This window comes from Rhinoraja longicauda, chromosome 14 (assembly GCF_053455715.1).
Source record: "Rhinoraja longicauda isolate Sanriku21f chromosome 14, sRhiLon1.1, whole genome shotgun sequence".
NCBI lineage: Eukaryota > Metazoa > Chordata > Chondrichthyes > Rajiformes > Arhynchobatidae > Rhinoraja > Rhinoraja longicauda.
The window spans coordinates 49626000-49643070 of NC_135966.1; the positions used below are offsets into that span (position 1 = coordinate 49626000).

Genomic DNA, 17071 nt, shown 5'->3' on the forward strand with positions numbered 1-17071 from the left:
GCAGCATCTCGGGAGAGAAGGAATGGGTGACATTTCAAGTCGAGACCCTTCCCTGACATCAGTCTGAAGAAGGGTCCCCGACCTGGAACGTCACCCATTCCTTCTCTCTCTCTCGAGATGCTGCCTGTCCCGCTGAGTTACTCCAGCATTTTGTGTCTACTGTTGATTTTAACCAGCATCTGCAGTTTGTTTACCAACACATTTTGACTCTCTCTGCAACCTCGTGCTCCTGGGGTGTTGGATTTGCAACACCAGGCCATGATGCAAACAGTCAGGCCACTTTCTACAATACATCTGCAAAGGTTTGTCTCCGAATACTTTAAACGTCTAGGAAAGTAGAGGCATCGGCATACCTTTATCATGGTTGGATTTACGTGCTGGTTTTTCAAGATGTTGAAGCCCAGCAATGTGAAGCTGCTTGATCTCTTCACCACAAACTGGTGCGTAGTCTCCCAACTTCCCCTTTCTGAAAACAACAAGCAGTTGCTTGCTTTTGGTGACGTTAAGCAAAGGATGGTGTTGCAGCACCATTCACCCAAGTGCTGGATCTCTCTCCTGTACTCTGACTCATCATCACCAATGATTCAGCCACGGTGCCATTGGCGAATGTATAGGTGGCATTGATGTTGTGCTGAGTCACACAGTCGTAGATGTCAAGAGAGTAGAGTCGGGGGGGGGGGGGGGGGGAGGGGGGGAGGAATTAAACATGCAGCCTCAAACAGCGCCTCTGTTCATGGTCAATGAGGAGATGCTGTGACTAATACGCACTGATTGAGGTCTGCTGATGAGGAAGTCAAGGATCCAGTTGCAAAGGGAGCTTCAGAGGCCCAGGCCTTGGATCGTGGCGATGAATTTATAAAGAATGATGGCGTTGAACGCCAAGCTGCAGTTGATGAACAGCAGCCTGATGTAAGTGCTCCTGTTACCCTGTGATCCAGAGCGTATTGGAGAGCCAGCGAGATAACACATGCTGTGGGAAGGCAGATTGAAGCGGATCCAGGTCATTTCTGAGGCAGGAGATGATTTGCACCATGACCAACTTGCATTGAGTCATAGAGTCATACAGCATGGAAACAGGCCCTTCAGCCCAATTTATCATGTTGACCACGTTCTGAGCCAATCCTACTTGCCTGTATTTGGTCAACATCCTCATAAACCTTTCCTATCCATGAATTACCCAAGTGCCTTTTAAATGTCGTTATAGCATCTCCCCTGGCAGTTTTATTGCATGTACCTACCAGCCTTTGAGTATAAAAGTTACCCCCTCAGGTTTGTTATTAAATCTTGTCCCTTTCACCTTAAACCTATGTCCTCTGATACTTGATTCCCCTGCCCTTGGTAAAAGGCTCTGTGCATTCACCCTATATATTCCCCTCATGATCCCCTACGCCTCTGTAGATCACCCGTCAGCCTCTTGTGCTTCAAGGAATAAAGTCCTTCCCTGCTCAAACTCTCCCTACAGTTCAGCCTCTCAAGTCTTGGCAGCAGTGGAACAGTGGTGGAGCTGCTACCACACGGCGCCTGAGACCCGGGTTCGATCCTGACTATGGGTGGTATCTGTACGGAGTTTGTACATCCTCCCTGTGACCACCAGCGTTTTCACCGCGTGCTACAATTTCCTCGAATTGGCTTCTGTAAATTGCCTCTAGCAGAATACGAAAGTGGGAAAAACATGGAACTAGTGTACAGGTGACCAATGGTCAGCGTGGATTCAGTGGGTCAAAGGTCTTGTTTGCATGCTGTATCTCTAAACCCTAAACTAAACATCCTCACAAATTTTCTCTGTACTCTTTCCATTTAATGACATGAACATTTTTAGAAAGCTTCATATGCCACTGAATATGCCAGCCACATCACAGCGGCTGTAAGTGTTACCAGACAATGGTCATTGAGACAGTTCATCTTGCTCTCCTTGTGCACCAAAACAATAAATGTTGATTTAAAGCAGGTGGGAACCTTAGGCTGCAGAAGTGAGAGGTCAAATGTTTCCTTGAATACCCCAGCCAGTTGGTCTTTAGCTCTCGGCCTGATCGCTTCCTGGGCCAGATGTTTGTTATGGATTCTCCCTCCTGACAGCCACATGAGAGACAGAGGTCACAGTGTCGTCCTGGGATGCAGGAGCTCATGTAGTTGTGTTGCTAGTCTCCCTTTCAAAGCCCACATGGAAGACATTCAACTCATCTGATGCATCATTGCCACTGGCTTTGCTTTGCATTAACCTCTTCCACAGCAGTCGAGTGGCCATCTGTTCCTTCAGTTTAGCCCGAAATCAGTTGGCAAATTGTGGCTGCGTGATTTACTTGGCTCGCCATGTTTCTCAAGCCCTTTAGCCGCACAAGACTTCACCAATTAAGGTTGAGATGGTGTCAGATAGCAAAATAACACCAGCAGATCCAGAGAAGATAAATGTGTACTTAACCCAGAAGTTAGTGGTTGATGGTCGGCAACAAGTTTTGACCCGTTAGATTTTTACATTTAGAGCAATTTAAATTAAGTGTAAAAATATATACGTATATATACAGTGTATATATGGAGTATATTCGTGTGTGTGTGTGTGTGTGTGTGTGTGTGTGTGTGTGTATATATATATATATATATGTGTGTGGAATGCGTATATGGAGTATATATATATACACACACTCTGTATACATATATATATATGGGGGTAGCAATGAAAAGGTTGGCCAGTTAGTCTAGCATGACTAGCAAGCAAGTTGATACAAGCTATCATTAGGCACACAGCAACAAAATTCTTGGAAAATAAGATTTTCTAAGAAAATAGGAAGAGTTGTTTTGCGTTTGAAAATGGAAATCAGTTTGATACATTTGTTAGGCTATTTGAATTGTGAGATAATTGATAAGGAGGACACAATGTACACTATATATTCTGATTTCATAAAGTGCGTACAAGAGGCTATCGTGTAACATTACCACGCACAGTAATAAATATTAACATGGATTGCCATCTGGTTTGTGGCAGAAAACATAGAGCCGGAATGAATGGATGATTGCAATTGGGCCCTTACACTTTTCATTCTTCTCAGTTTCATCCCTTACATTCCAATTCAACGTGATGATGAGTTCTTCTCCCACCACCTTCACCTCTTTGCCCATTACACCGGCCATCTCAGGAGACAATCTATCCACTGATATTTCCAAAAAGACAACTGACTCCCACAGCTACATAGACTGTTCCCCTTTCTCCTACTTTCCCCATTTCTGCCGCATCGACCCTCAACGCGAGGCCTTCCATTTCAAGACATATGGAAAGTACTCAATTTTCAGAAAATGTGGCTCCCCTTCTTCTCTTTTGATGATGCCTCCTCTCATATATCCTCCATTTCTCAGACTTCTAATCTCAAGCATCCTCCCTTCAAGCACGACAGTTCCTCACCTTCCATCCTCCGAGCCTCTGCTTCCAGCACTTCACTCTTCCACAACTCTACCACAAGATACGACCACTATCCTCTCCCCATCATCTCCTCCGCCTCCTGTTCACATTCCGCAGAGACTCCACCCTCCATGTTTTCCAGGTCAAGTCATCTCTCCCCACCCACACATCCCTGACCTCTGGTATTTGTCCCCGCACCACAGGAGATGCAACACTTATTCCTACACCTCTTCTCTTGCCAGTTTCCAGGGACTTAAACAGCCCTTCCAGACGAGGCAAATATTCATATGCCTCTTGGAAACGTGCTCCATCCTTGTCTACTGCATCCTTGTCTACTGCATGTGCCCTCCTCCACATTGGTGAGACCAGCGCAGGTGAGGTGACCGATTTGCAGATCACCTGCACTCTATATGCCATGGCCATCCTGAACTCCTAATTAAATGCTACATTACCTCCCTTTCCCATTCCCTCACTCTCTTGTCCAAATTCTACCTTCTCCACTTACCAGAGTGAGGCCCAATGAAAACTGGAAGAACACCACTTCATATTCTGCCTGAGGAGTTTACAATCCAATGATTGTAATCCATGATCATTGTATTTTCCAATTTCAGGAAGTGCTTTAACCCTGTGTTTCCACCCCTCTGCCCCCTCCTTCCTATCCTCCCACTCATTCCCCTTGTCAGGCCACAGTTTCATCCCCCGTCACCTATCATCGTCCCTCTCTTTGTTCCATCAACCTACTGCCCACACGTTTCACCTTCTAAACCCCTCCTCCATCAGCATCTGCTGTCTCTTAGGTCTCCAGATCAGACGTCAACGTATCTGAACTTCTGTACCTTACTGGACTCTCTCTTGCACTGACATGGAAGAGGATGAAGACTCACAAGCCTGTCTGTATTGACAGGATGGTGGTGGAGAGAGTCAAAAGCTTCAAATTCCTGGGCGTGCATATTTCTGAAGATCTTTCCTGGATCCAGCACACTGATGCAATGATAAAGAAAACCCATCAATGCCTCAACTTCCTGAGAAGATTGCGGAGATTACATAGAAAATAGGTGCAGGAGGAGGCCATTTGGCCCTTCGAGCTAGCACCGCTATTCATTGTGATCATGGCTGATCACCCACAATCAGTAACCCGTGCCTGCCTTCTCCCCATATCCCTTGATTCCACTAGCCCCTAGAGCTCGATCTAACTCGGTACGTCAGAGAAGATTCTCTTCAACTTCTACAGGTGTAAATGGAGAGCTTCACATCCTGGTTCAGCAACTTGAATGCCCAGAAGTGAAGAAGACTGAAAAAAGGTGTGAACACCACCCAGTCCATGCCCGGCTCTGACCTCCCCACCATCGAAGGGATTTACCAGAGTCGCTGCCTCAAAAAGGCAGCCAGCATCATCAGAGACCCACACCACCCTGGCCACACACTCATTTCACCACTGCCATCGGGAAGGAGGTACAGGAGCCTGAAAACTGTAACGTCCAGGTTCAGGAACAGCTTCTTCCCTGCAGCCATCAGGCTACTAAACACCACAACCTCAAATAAACTCTGAACTATATAGACTTGTGGCATTGCTTTTGTCTTTTTGCACTATTATTGATTGTGTTTATGTGTATGTATGTCTGTATACATAAATATATAGCCTGTTTCCTTTATCATCATTACTTGTTTGCATATCTTTCATTCATTGTTCTTTATCTCTCTACGTCATCTATATATCTCATTTCCCTTATCCCTAACTAGTCTGAAGAAGGGTCTCGACCCGAAACATTACCCATTCCTTCTCTCCAGAGATGCTGCCTGTCCCGCTGAGTTACTCCAGCATTTTGTGTCTACCTTTGATTTAAACTAGCATCTGCAGTTCTTTCCTACACATACATATATGCATACACACACACATCTATCTATCTCTATCTCTATCTCTATCTCTATCTCTATCTCCATCTATCTGTGTGTGCGTGTGCGTGTCCCCGTCCATATATGTATACATATATACACATACATACAAATATATATGTGTGTGTATATATACATGTGTGTATGTGTATCTATATATATACATACATACATACACACACCCACACACATATAGGCGCACAAACACACACATGTACATACACGTAAAAATATTTATACACACACTGAACATTTTCTCTCGTTATATTGTTTAAAGAGCAATTTGTTTCCATATTCTGTTGTGCTGCTGCAGGTAAGAATTGAATTGTTCTATCTGGGACATATGGCCATAAAACACTGTTGATTCTTGACTCTGGAGGGGCTGGGTGCATTGTACATCTGCCCCTCCACTTTACAGCCATGTGACCTGGCCCAAGAACAGCAACCCGACAGAGGTCCTACAGAACATGGGAAGTGTGGCAAATGCTTAATTATCTCACTTTATTTCAATTTAAATAGAATATTAATTAGTGTGTTTTGAGTTAATATTTTTATTCGGTAATATTTATTTTTATCCATGTTCATAATTTGGTTCACTTCTTGGACCCGCAGACCCTCAGCATAGGAGCACCACAAGGCTGCGTACTCTCCCCTCTCCTTTACTCTCTCTACACCAACGACTGCACCTCCGCAGACTCCTCTGTCAAGCTCCTCAAGTTTGCGGATGACACTACCCTGATTGGACTGATCCAGGATGGGGAGGAATCTGCCTACAGACGGGAAGTGACACAGCTGGCGTCCTGGTGCCATCGCAACAACCTGGAGCTTAATGCTCTCAAGTCAGTGGAACTAATTGTAGACTTTCGAAGAGATCCCCCTCCCCTCCCCCCACTCACCATCAACAACACCACAGTCACATCTGTGGAGTCATTTAAGATCCTTGGAACCATCATCTCCAGGGACCTTAAATGAGAGGCCACCATCGACTCCACAGTCAAATAGGCCCAACAGAGGATGTACTTCCTGCGGCAACTGAGAAAACACAATCTGCCACAGGCAATGATGGTCCAATTCTATACTGCTATCATTGAGTCCGTCCTCACCTTCTCCATCATGGTCTGGTTTGGCTCAGCCACCAAGCACGACATCCGGAGGCTGCAACGGATCGTTCGCACAGCTGAGAAGGTTGATGGCTGCAACCTTCCCCCCATTGACGAACTGTACACTGCAAGGGCCAGGAAGCGAGCGGGCAAGATCATCTCTGACCTCTCTCACCCTGGCCACAAACTCTTCGAAGCACTTCCCTCTGGAAGGTGACTCCAGACTGTCAAAGCAGCCACAGCCAGACATAAACACAGCTTTTTTCCCCACGAGTGGTAGTTCTACTCAATAACCAAAGGCTGTAGCCTCTTTTTTGCTCTGGTTTATTTTCACCCACATGTTTAGACCGTAATGTTGTATCCTTATTGTTTTGATGTGTTTATGCTTTATTCTTAATTGTTAACTGTATGTTTGTGTTGTCATTTGTGAGCGGAGCACCAAGACACATTCCTTGACAAATAAAGCTCTGTATTCTGTATTGTATATGCACATACTTGGCCAATAAACTTATTCATTCATTCATTCATTCATTCATTTGTTTTTGAAATTTTCATTCAATTCTGAAACTCTCTCTCGAGTATGATTATGCTGAGCCAACACAACTTTAGAAATTCCTTCCTCGGCATTTACTGTTCTATATCTGAGTTAGCATACTATGTGTTGCAAAAATTTGAAAACAATAATCTATTATGTCTAATTCCTTGAAGTCGCAGGTAGATAGGGTGGTCAAAAAGGCTTTTGGCACATTGGCCTTCATCGGTCAGTATTGAGTACAGATTTGGGAGGTCATGTTGCAGTATACAAGATGTTAGTGAGGCCACATTTGGATTATTGTGTTCAGTTCTCGAGACGATGTTCTAGGAGAGATGTTGTTAAGCTGGAAAGGGCACAGAGAAGATTTACGAGGATGTTGCCAGGACTCGAAGGTCTGAGGTTTAGGGAGAGGTTGAGTTGGCTGGGACCATTCCTTGGAGCTTAGGAGGATGAGGGGTGATCTTATAGAGGTGTACAAAATCATGAGAGGAATAGATTGGGTAGATGCAGAGTCACTTTCCCAGAGTCAGGGAATCGAGGACCAGAGGATATAGATTTAAGGTGAAGTGGAAACAATTTAATGGGAATCGAAGGGGTAACTTTTTCACACAAAGGGTGGTGGGGGTGTGGAACAAGCTGCCAAATGAGGTAGCTGAGGGAGCGATTAGCGCAACGTTTAAGAAACGGTCAGACTGGTACATGGATAGGACAGGTTTGGAGGGACATGGACCAAACGTAGGCAGGTGGCATTAGTGTAGCTGGGACATGTTGGCTGGTGTGGGCAAGTTGGACCTAAGGACACTTGGACCGACTTTGGGAGCTCCAACTGTGGGAGTCTGCAGGACAACATTGTGGAGCTGGCGGTCCCTGTCGGGGACCGACTTTGGGAGCTCCAACCGCGGGAGCCTGCGGACTTAACATCGTGGAGCTGGTGGTCCCTGTCAGGGATCGACTTTCGAGCTCCAACCGCTGGAGCCTGCGGACTTAACATCGTGGAGCTGGCGGTCCCTTGGTTTCGGGACCGACTGCGGGAGCTCCAAGCCACGGGAGCTTCGATCGCCCTGACGCGGGGGCTTCGATCGCTGTGTGCTGGAGCTCCGTTCACCCCGACTGCCCCCATCCGCGGGAGAATAAGGAGGAAAGAAGATTGGACTTTATTGCCTTCCATCACAGTGAGGAATGTGGGGAATCCGCTGTGGTGGATGCTTATGTGAACTTTTATGTAGTTGTGTGCCTTGTTGCTTTTTTTAGTTTGGCTGTATGGTAAATCGAGTTTCACTGTACCTTAATTGGTACACGTGACAATAAAATACCCTTTGAACCCTTGACTCTCCAACACGAACTCTCAAGCATGTAAGCGTGCAAACACATGCATGCACAAATACAAACATACATGCTCAAACACACCCACACAAGCCTACACAAAACTCAGACACACACACACCTGCATGCGTGCGCATGTGTACCGACACAGAAGCACTCAGGTACAAAATTAAATACCAAACCATACATGGGCACAAAATATGAAAATGGACACTGACACGCTCAGAATACAATTAGAAATTAGTTTCCACTTTATGTAGTCAGGAGGAGTGACATCTCAAGTTAAACAAGTTGAAAAGCAGAAATTTCCAAAAAGACAAAAAACAGATAAAGTGTGGGCCAGTGGTAAAAGGTCAGTCATTCCCATTCACCCACGTTATTATGGCAATCAGATACAGTTAGACTGGGCCATTACATTGTTGTGACGGAAATTCTCTGCATCTGGGATTCCCCCTGTATGATGCTGATAGATGGTCATTTTCAACACGTAGCACAAAAAGGAAAGGTAGCACCTACGCCTGATTTTAATTTATTAATTCTTGCTTTAGACGATATTTTGTACATAGCTCAGCAGAAAATAATTACCTCACTGGAATTTACAACAGTAAATTATTGAGGAGAGAGTTAGATGCGTTTCTCCAGCCTGCCAAAGCATTCAATAGGTTAGACACAAAAAGAAGCTACTAACTACCTCATTGGAGACGCTTGGACTATCTTTAATTGCACTTTACAGGTCTTAATCTTACACTAATCATTATTCACGTTTTTCCTTTTATCATGTATCTGTATCACTGTGGATGGCTTGATTGTAATCATGTATTGTCTTTCTGCTGACTGGCTAGCACGCAACATAAGCTTTTCACTGTACCTCGGTACACGTGGCATAGAAACATAGAAACATAGAAAATAGGTGCAGGAGTAGGCCATTCGGCCCTTCGAGCCTGCACTGCCATTCAATATGATCATGGCTGATCATCCAGCTCAGTAACCTGTACCTGCCTTCTCTCCATACCCCCTGATCCCTTTAGCCACAAGGGCCACATCTAACTCCCTCTTAAATATAGCCAATGAACTGGCCTCAACTACCTTCTGTGGCAGAGAATTCCACAGACTCACCACTCTCTGTGTGAAGAAATGTTTTCTCATCTCGGTCCTAAAAGACTTCCCCCTTATGAGAAATGGAACCAAGTGAATTTCAAGGGAGTCAGGAAAACACGATCAAATGAGTTCAAAGAGATGTTCCATACCAGGACATCTGAGATGTCCTCATTCTTTAGGGAACGGGGGTTCCCCTCTCCCATCATAGATGAGGCCCACACTCGTGTCTCCTCGGTACCTCGGCCCTTGCTCCCCCTCCCCATAATCGCAACAGAGACAGAGTCCCCCTAGACCTCACCTTCTACCCCATCAGCCATCGCATACAACACATAATCCTCCAAAGTTTCCGCCACCTCCAACAGGATCCCACCACTGGCCACATTTTCCCATCTCCACCACTTTCCACCTCCCTGCAACTCCCTGGTTAACACATCCCCTCCCACCCAAACTACCCCCTCCCCAGGTACCTTCCCCTGCAACCCCAAAAGATGCAACACCTGTTGCTATACCTCCTCCCTTGACTCTGTCCAGGGACCCCAACATTCCTTTCAGGTTAGGCAGAGGTTCACTTGCACCTCCTCCAACCTCATCTACAGTAACTGTTGTTCAGGATGTGAACTCTTATACATCGGTGTGACCAAAAGCAGACTGGGCCATCCTTTCGCTGAACACCTTCGCTCAGCCCACCTGAACCTACCTGATCTCCCGGTTGCTGGACACTTTAATTCTCCTTCCCATTCCTACACAACCCTTTCTGTCCCAGGTCTCCTCCATTGTCAGAGTGAGGCTAAATGCAAATTGGAGGAACAGCACCTCATATTTCGCTTGAGCAGCTTACAGCCCAGTGGTATGAATATTGATTTCTCTCACTTCAGGTAGCCCCGGCATTCCCTCTCTCTCTATCCCTCCCCCAACCAAGTCGTACAAGCTTCACTTTTTCACCCTAAAAAAAGCTAACAATGGCCTGTTTCCTTTATCATCGTTACTTTTTTGCATCTTTTATTCATTATTTTTTATCTCTCCACATCTTCGTCTATATCTCTAATTTCCCTTATCCCAAACCAGTCTGAAGAAGGGTCTTGACCCAAAACGTCACCCACTCCTCACCAGAAATGGTGTCTGTTACTCCAGCCTTTTGTGACTATCTTGAGTTATACTGTGTGCAGTTTTGGTCTCCAAATTTGAGAAAATATATTCTTGCTATTGAGGGCGTGCAGCGTAGGTTTACTAGGTTAATTCCCGGAATGGCGGGACTGTCGTATGTTGAAAGACTGGAGCGGCTAGGCTTGTATACACTGGAATTTAGAAGGATGAGAGGGGATCTTATTGAAACGTATAAGATTATTAAGGGGTTGGACACGTTAGAGGCAGGAAACATGTTCCCAATGTTGGGGGAGTCCAGAACCAGGGGCCACAGTTTAAGAATAAGGGGTAGGCCATTTAGAACGGAGATGAGGAGAAACTTTTTCAGTCAGAGAGTTGTAAATCTGTGGAATACACTGCCTCAGAAGGCAGTGGAGGCCAATTCTCTGAATGCATTCAAGAGAGAGCTAGATAGAGCTCTTAAGGATAGCGGAGTCAGGGGGTATGGGGAGAAGGCAGGAACGGGGTACTGATTGAGAATGATCAGCCATGATCAGATTGAATGGTGGTGCTGGTTCGAAGGGCCGAATGGCTTACTCCTGCACCTATTGTCCATTGAGTTTAGAGTAATAGGAATCATGGCTCGGATGTGTCAGAATCAGTACCCAATGGGACAACTGCCGAACAACCTCCCTCTCTCTCCATCTTCTCTAACTTCAGGTAACCCTTGCTTTCCATCTCTCTCCATCCCTCCCCATCCTAATTCCCCAACTAGATTCACTGTCCTTCTGATTAAATTTTACGATTTGTGTGCCTCGTTGTCACCTTCCCCTCAGCCAACAATGATCCATTCTACATGTTCCTGGGTCTGCATCTCCTTTGATCTCTCGTTTTCACACTTTACCCTTCCATATCTCTATGTCTCCCTCTCCCCTGCCTCATTGTCTGTAACTAGACCACAGCTAACAATGGCCTGTCTCCTTTATCACTGTTATTTTTTGGCATATCTTTTATTCACTTGTTGGGTGGCACGGTAGCGCAGCGGTAGAGTTGCTGCTTTACAGCGAATGCAGCGCCGGAGACTCAGGTTCGATCCTGACAACGGGTGCTGCACTGTAAGGAGTTTGTACGTTCTCCCCGTGACCTGCGTGGGTTTTCTCCGAGATCTTCGGTTTCCTCCCACACTCCAAAGACGTACAGGTATGTAGGTTAATTGGCTGGGTAAAGATAAAAATTGTCCCAAGTGGGTGTAGGATAGTGTTAATGTGCGGGGATCGCTGGGCGGCACGGACTTGGTGGGCCGGAAAGGCCTGTTTCCGGCTGTATATATATGATATGATATGATATACCTTTCTATGTCACCGTCTATATCAGTCGTTTCTCTTTCCCCTGGCTCTCAGTCTGAAGAAGGGTGTTGACCGAAACATCACCTATTCCTTTTCTCCAGGGATGCCATCTGACCCATTGGGTTACTCCAGCTTTTTGTGTCTATCTTTGGTTTAAACCAGCGTCAGCAGTTCCTTCCCACACAAGTTCTGTTTGGACTTGGCTCTTGAAAATTCCTGAAACTAGTACTGAATGTCTAGAAACCCAGGAAGAGGTCTGACAACTCGTCAGCAGGGTGAAGTATGTGACCCAGAATGCAATGGACCCCTGGTTCCTGCGCGACGTTATAATTCACCATTCACAACAGGATGTCATGCGATTATGTCACACCTCCATAAAATTACACAGCACGCACAACCAAACAAGTCTACCGCAAACCAGAGTAATACCGAGAAAACTGATGGCCAAACAAAGGGCTCCAGCTACACTGGCTGGCACAGCGAGAGAAGCACCATGGTGCTCTGTAGCCACTGTACTGGGTGCGTGCTGAATGGGGAGGGAGGAAGTGGTGAATGATAGTACGATCATCAACCTGAAGCTTTAGCTCTTCCACAGCTGCTGCCTAATCTGCTGGGTATTTTCAGTTTAATGAGAGACTTTCAACATCTACTTTGTTTTTCTATGTTCATCCTATGCAGTAATTCTTTGGACTAGTCGATTCAACGCAAACGCCGTATCAACAGAGCCCCATAAAAATAATCTTATATTTTCACAACTAAAAATTCCCTTTGTATGAAAAAGTTGATTTCTTTCTTTCGGCTGAGAGATTATTAATCAGCCACTGATGTTTAATTTTAGTTGCAATCCTAAGTACCTCAGTCAGATCACCCCTTAAACCTGTAGGAAGGAAGTGCAGATGCTGGTTTAAATCAAAGATAGACACAAAAAGCTGGAGTAACTCAGCGGGTCAAACAGCATCTCTGAAGAAAAGGAATAGGTGACGTTTTGGGTCAAGACCCTTCTTCAGTGTGAAGAAGGTATCAGCCCGAAAAGTCACCTATTCCTTTTTCCAGAGATGCTGTCTGACCCGCTGAGTTACTCCAGCTTTTTGTTTCTATCACCCCTTCAACCTCTGAAGTCTGACTTTTCAAACCATAAAAAAAGGATACGATATAGGAAGGGAAGAAGAAAAGGAGGAAGGACAGAAAAGAAAGGTAGTGCCAATAATTCTTTTTATTGTCACGTATGTTGATTGTTAACACAGTGAAATTATTTTCCTTACAAACAGTCCAGCAGAGTTTCACCATACCCTCGATCAGCAAGGGTACAGGAGTAATCTACTGAGCCAGATGGAGGAGGCATCATGTTTAGGCGGCATGAAGGAAAAGAAAAATAATAAATATTTTTAAAGTGTAAAACAGGAAATATTGCAAGCAAGTTGCATACACCGAGTTCTCCTCAGGCAGTAATGAGGCAATGATCAGATAATCTGCTCTTGGTGATGCTGATTGGCAGATAAATATTGTCAATGATACTAGGGATAACTTAAAAACAGTGTCACTGGAGAGAAAAGGCCGAGCTTCGATTTAATACCTTGTCCGAAGGAGCTCTTATACTGGTGGTGTCACCCTCTCATTTCTGGACTGGAGCCTCTGTTACTTTTTTTGTGCTCAAGTCTCTAGGGTAGGACTTGAAACAAGAACCCTCTTGTCTCAAAGGCACAGGCCCCACCAAATGAGCCCTACCAACGAGCCCTACCTAGCATCACACACACCATAAGCACAGTGTACTTTTTCCTGTTGACACAGTATGTGCGCACTAACCTGGCACTTGCAACAAGTCTGCTTTGAGACATTTCATTCACAAGGTCCAACCGCATCCTGTTTGAAGGGTTAAACTACCACATCACGACATCTCGCTTGGTGTCGTATCCCCTCTCATCACCCCACCCTACAGATGGGTGCGCATGCCACCTACATCAGCATAAATGAGAAGCAATGTCTTCAAACACAAATGACCAAGCGGTGGACAACACTTCCAGCAGTGATTTCAAGATTGAAACAAAACGACCAGCAACTTGCCAGAAAGAATAATGATCGACAGCACTTGCTATAGATATGACTGTATGTTCGTCAGTACCGTCAACTGTCTCCAGAATATGGTGTGGCTGGGACTGTCTCTGCCACAGTGAGGCTGGTGTTACAAAAGTACTTGCCAATGTTCTTCTGCAATGAGGGAAGGACACAACTCTGCTCAAACAAGACCTGTCACTTCCAGTTACCTCTGGCCTCTTGTGGCTACATCACCCAAAAGGTGACACAAAGTGCTGGAGTAACACAGCAGGTCAGGCAGCATCCTGGGAGAACATGGATAGGTGACATTATTCAAAAAATGCTGGAGTAACTCAGCAGGTCAGGCAGCATCTCGGGAGAGAAGGAATGGGTGACGTTTCGGGTCGAGACCCTTCTTCAGATGGATAGGTGACATCTCAGGTCGGACTCATCTTCAGTCTGAAGAAGGGTCCTACCTATCCAAGTTCACAGAGAATGTTGCCTGACCCGCTGAGTTACTCCAGCACTTTATGTTCTCTTTTTGTAAACCAGAAACTGCGGTTCCTTGTTTCTCCCACAAAGGTGAACTGTTTCTCATAAAGGGCAGATGATCAATAGGAAAACTAGCCTCAGTTGATAATGGTCTGACGATAATTTCATCAGCCACGGACAAAGAATTGGATTAATATGATTTTGTAGTGGGTCTGGACGCCACAGAAATCAGGCCAGACGCCAGGTAAGTAGTAACAACACTTTAATCCGCAACGAACACACACTCCGCACTCATCATGTGAGTCGAAACACTCAAAACCCTTTATAGCCCCAGACCACCTGACCCCAGGGGAATGACCCAGGAAGTGACCTAATCCCCCCGTCCACTCAGTGCCGAGGGGAATAACCAAGGGAGTGGCCTAGCCCCCGGGCACCGCCACAGGACCCCTCCCAAGAACCGGAGGCACGAAACGGACAGGGGGACGGACGAAACGACCAGCCCGCAAGCTCGCCACGGCGGGCGCAGGAACCGGAACCACCCCGCCAGGGGAAGGCACCCGCGGGAACTCCGGGGGTAAGGGCCGGGACGCAGGATGACCCCGAGGGCGAGGCCGCGCCAGTAGAACCAGCTGGCTAACGTCCACGTGCGCCCGCTTCAGCCACGAAAGAGAGACCATCTCAGGACGACCCCCCATGTCCAAAATGAACGTGGCAGAGCCCCGCTCAAGCACCTTGAACGGTCCCTCATACGGCCGCTGAAGGGGTGTCCGGTGGGCATCCCGGCGCAGGAAAACAAAAGGACAGTCCTGCAGGGCGGAAGGGACATGTGACCGCACCGAACCGTGGCGAGACGTCGGCACCGGCGCCAGCGAGCCCACCGTCTCCCGAAGGCATTGCAGGGCGGCCGAGGGCTGTTCTGCCTGACCCTGGGCCGAGGAAGGGTCGGACCAGGCGCGAGGTGGCCGCGTCGAGGGCGCGGACTACATGAAAGTACTTAGTGTCGTCGGCAGTTACGCCCCGCAGGGCGAACTGTGCCACGGCCTGGTCAAACCAGAAGTCGGGGTCGTCGGTCCACAGTGGGGGGAGCCTCACCGCCACGGCATGGAGAGCGACGCGGTCGGCAGGGTCCAGAGGCGGCTGACCGGCAGAGTCGGGTAGCGCAGGTAGGGGAGCGTTCAGGTCCATCGCGACTTGCGAGGAAAGGTCGGGGTCACCAGTGTAGTGGGTCTGGACGCCACAGGAATCAGGCCAGACGCCAGGTAAGTAGTAACAACACTTTAATCCACAACGAACACACACTCCGCACTCATCATGTGAGTCGAAACACTCAAAACCCTTTATAGCCCCAGACCACCTGACCCCAGGGGAATGACCCAGGAAGTGACCTAATCCCCCCGTCCACCCAGTGCCGAGGGGAATGACCAAGGGAGTGGCCTAGCCCCCGGGCACCACCACAATTTAAAGATTAAAATTACTTTCTCGACATCTGAAGATCCGTGAGGTGGAGCTCAACAACAGCTCCGCACCTGCCCAGCATTGAACATTAAGCCTCAAAAGGAACCCCACAAATTTACCAATCCTGGGCAATTTACAAAGAAAAACTTGAATACAAAAAAATGTTCCTCGTAAAGTTATTATTAGGAGACATTTGTAATTAAACACGAAATGGCATTGAATATTAAAGTCACACTGCAGGATTGCGTGCAAGAGTATGATAAATAACTGTCAGAAGCAATACTGTCAGACCTCTCGTAAAAACAATAAAATGTATTACTATAAAATCGTAAGACCAAAACAGATGCAGTTTCGTTTAAGTGAATTTATCATAACTATTTATATCAATTTCAGTGCCCTGTTTATCACACACGGGGTGTCAAAGTTGAAATTAGGTAGGTTTTACCCTTGACATAGTTAAGGATCGGTGAGAGACACACACATTTCTATCAAAATATGGGCACAATAGAAAATACAGCTTCGCGAAAACACACAGTAAAAACAAACACACTCAGACTGAAGGATCAATAGACACTCACCAGCCTCCCATTGATGGCAAGCATTATTTTTCCTGCCATTCTTTTGTTTAAAGCATTGGATATTTTCAACAGAGGCTTGCTGAGAAGAAAGAGGCAGCTTTATGACCGATGTGGTTCTCTAACGACTACTCAGAGTACTGCAGTCACTTTTCCTCAGGAAGGACTGTCATAGCAACAGACCACAGAAAGAAGTCGAAATCGCACCCTTCTGAGTCACATTTACTTCACTCTTAAGGGGTATGCTGCTTGAATTTCGGCAATACAACCTGAATAACATACTTAATAACCTCTTGCCAGTCGTCTGGAGATGAAGGTCACCAATGTGGCACACAGGGAAAAAATAAGGATACAGCAATGGCCAAAGGGATGATGCGCACTGATGGGCCAGGCTCACGCCATTCACACCTGAATATTCCTCAGCCTCTGCCCACTTCCATTGCTATAAGATTATTAAGGGGTTGGACACGTTAGAGGCAGGAAACATGTTGCCAATGTTGGGGGAGTCCAGAACAAGGGGCCACAGTTTAAGAATAAGGGGTAGACCATTTAGAACTGAGATGAGGAAAAACTTTTTCAGTCAGAGAGTTGTGAATCTGTGGAATTCTCTGCCTCAGAAGGCAGTGGAGGCCAATTCTCTGAATGCATTCAAGAGAGAGCTAGTCAAGTCAAGTCAAGTCAATTTTATTTGTATAGCACATTTAAAAACAACCCACGTTGACCAAAGTGCTGCACATCTGATTAGGAAA

The 17071-nt window shown here is 46.3% G+C and overlaps 1 protein-coding gene across 1 annotated transcript in view; it reads right to left on the bottom strand.

The window, feature by feature from the left end:
* Nucleotides 1–16447, bottom strand: part of LOC144599958 (regulator of G-protein signaling 14-like) — a 118665-nt gene extending 102218 nt beyond the window's left edge. The window contains 1 exon segment of the mRNA XM_078411238.1: nucleotides 16326–16447. Within this exon segment, the coding sequence (XP_078267364.1) occupies nucleotides 16326–16364 (39 nt within the window). The 5' untranslated portion in view covers nucleotides 16365–16447.
* Nucleotides 16448–17071: the final 624 nt, after the last annotated feature.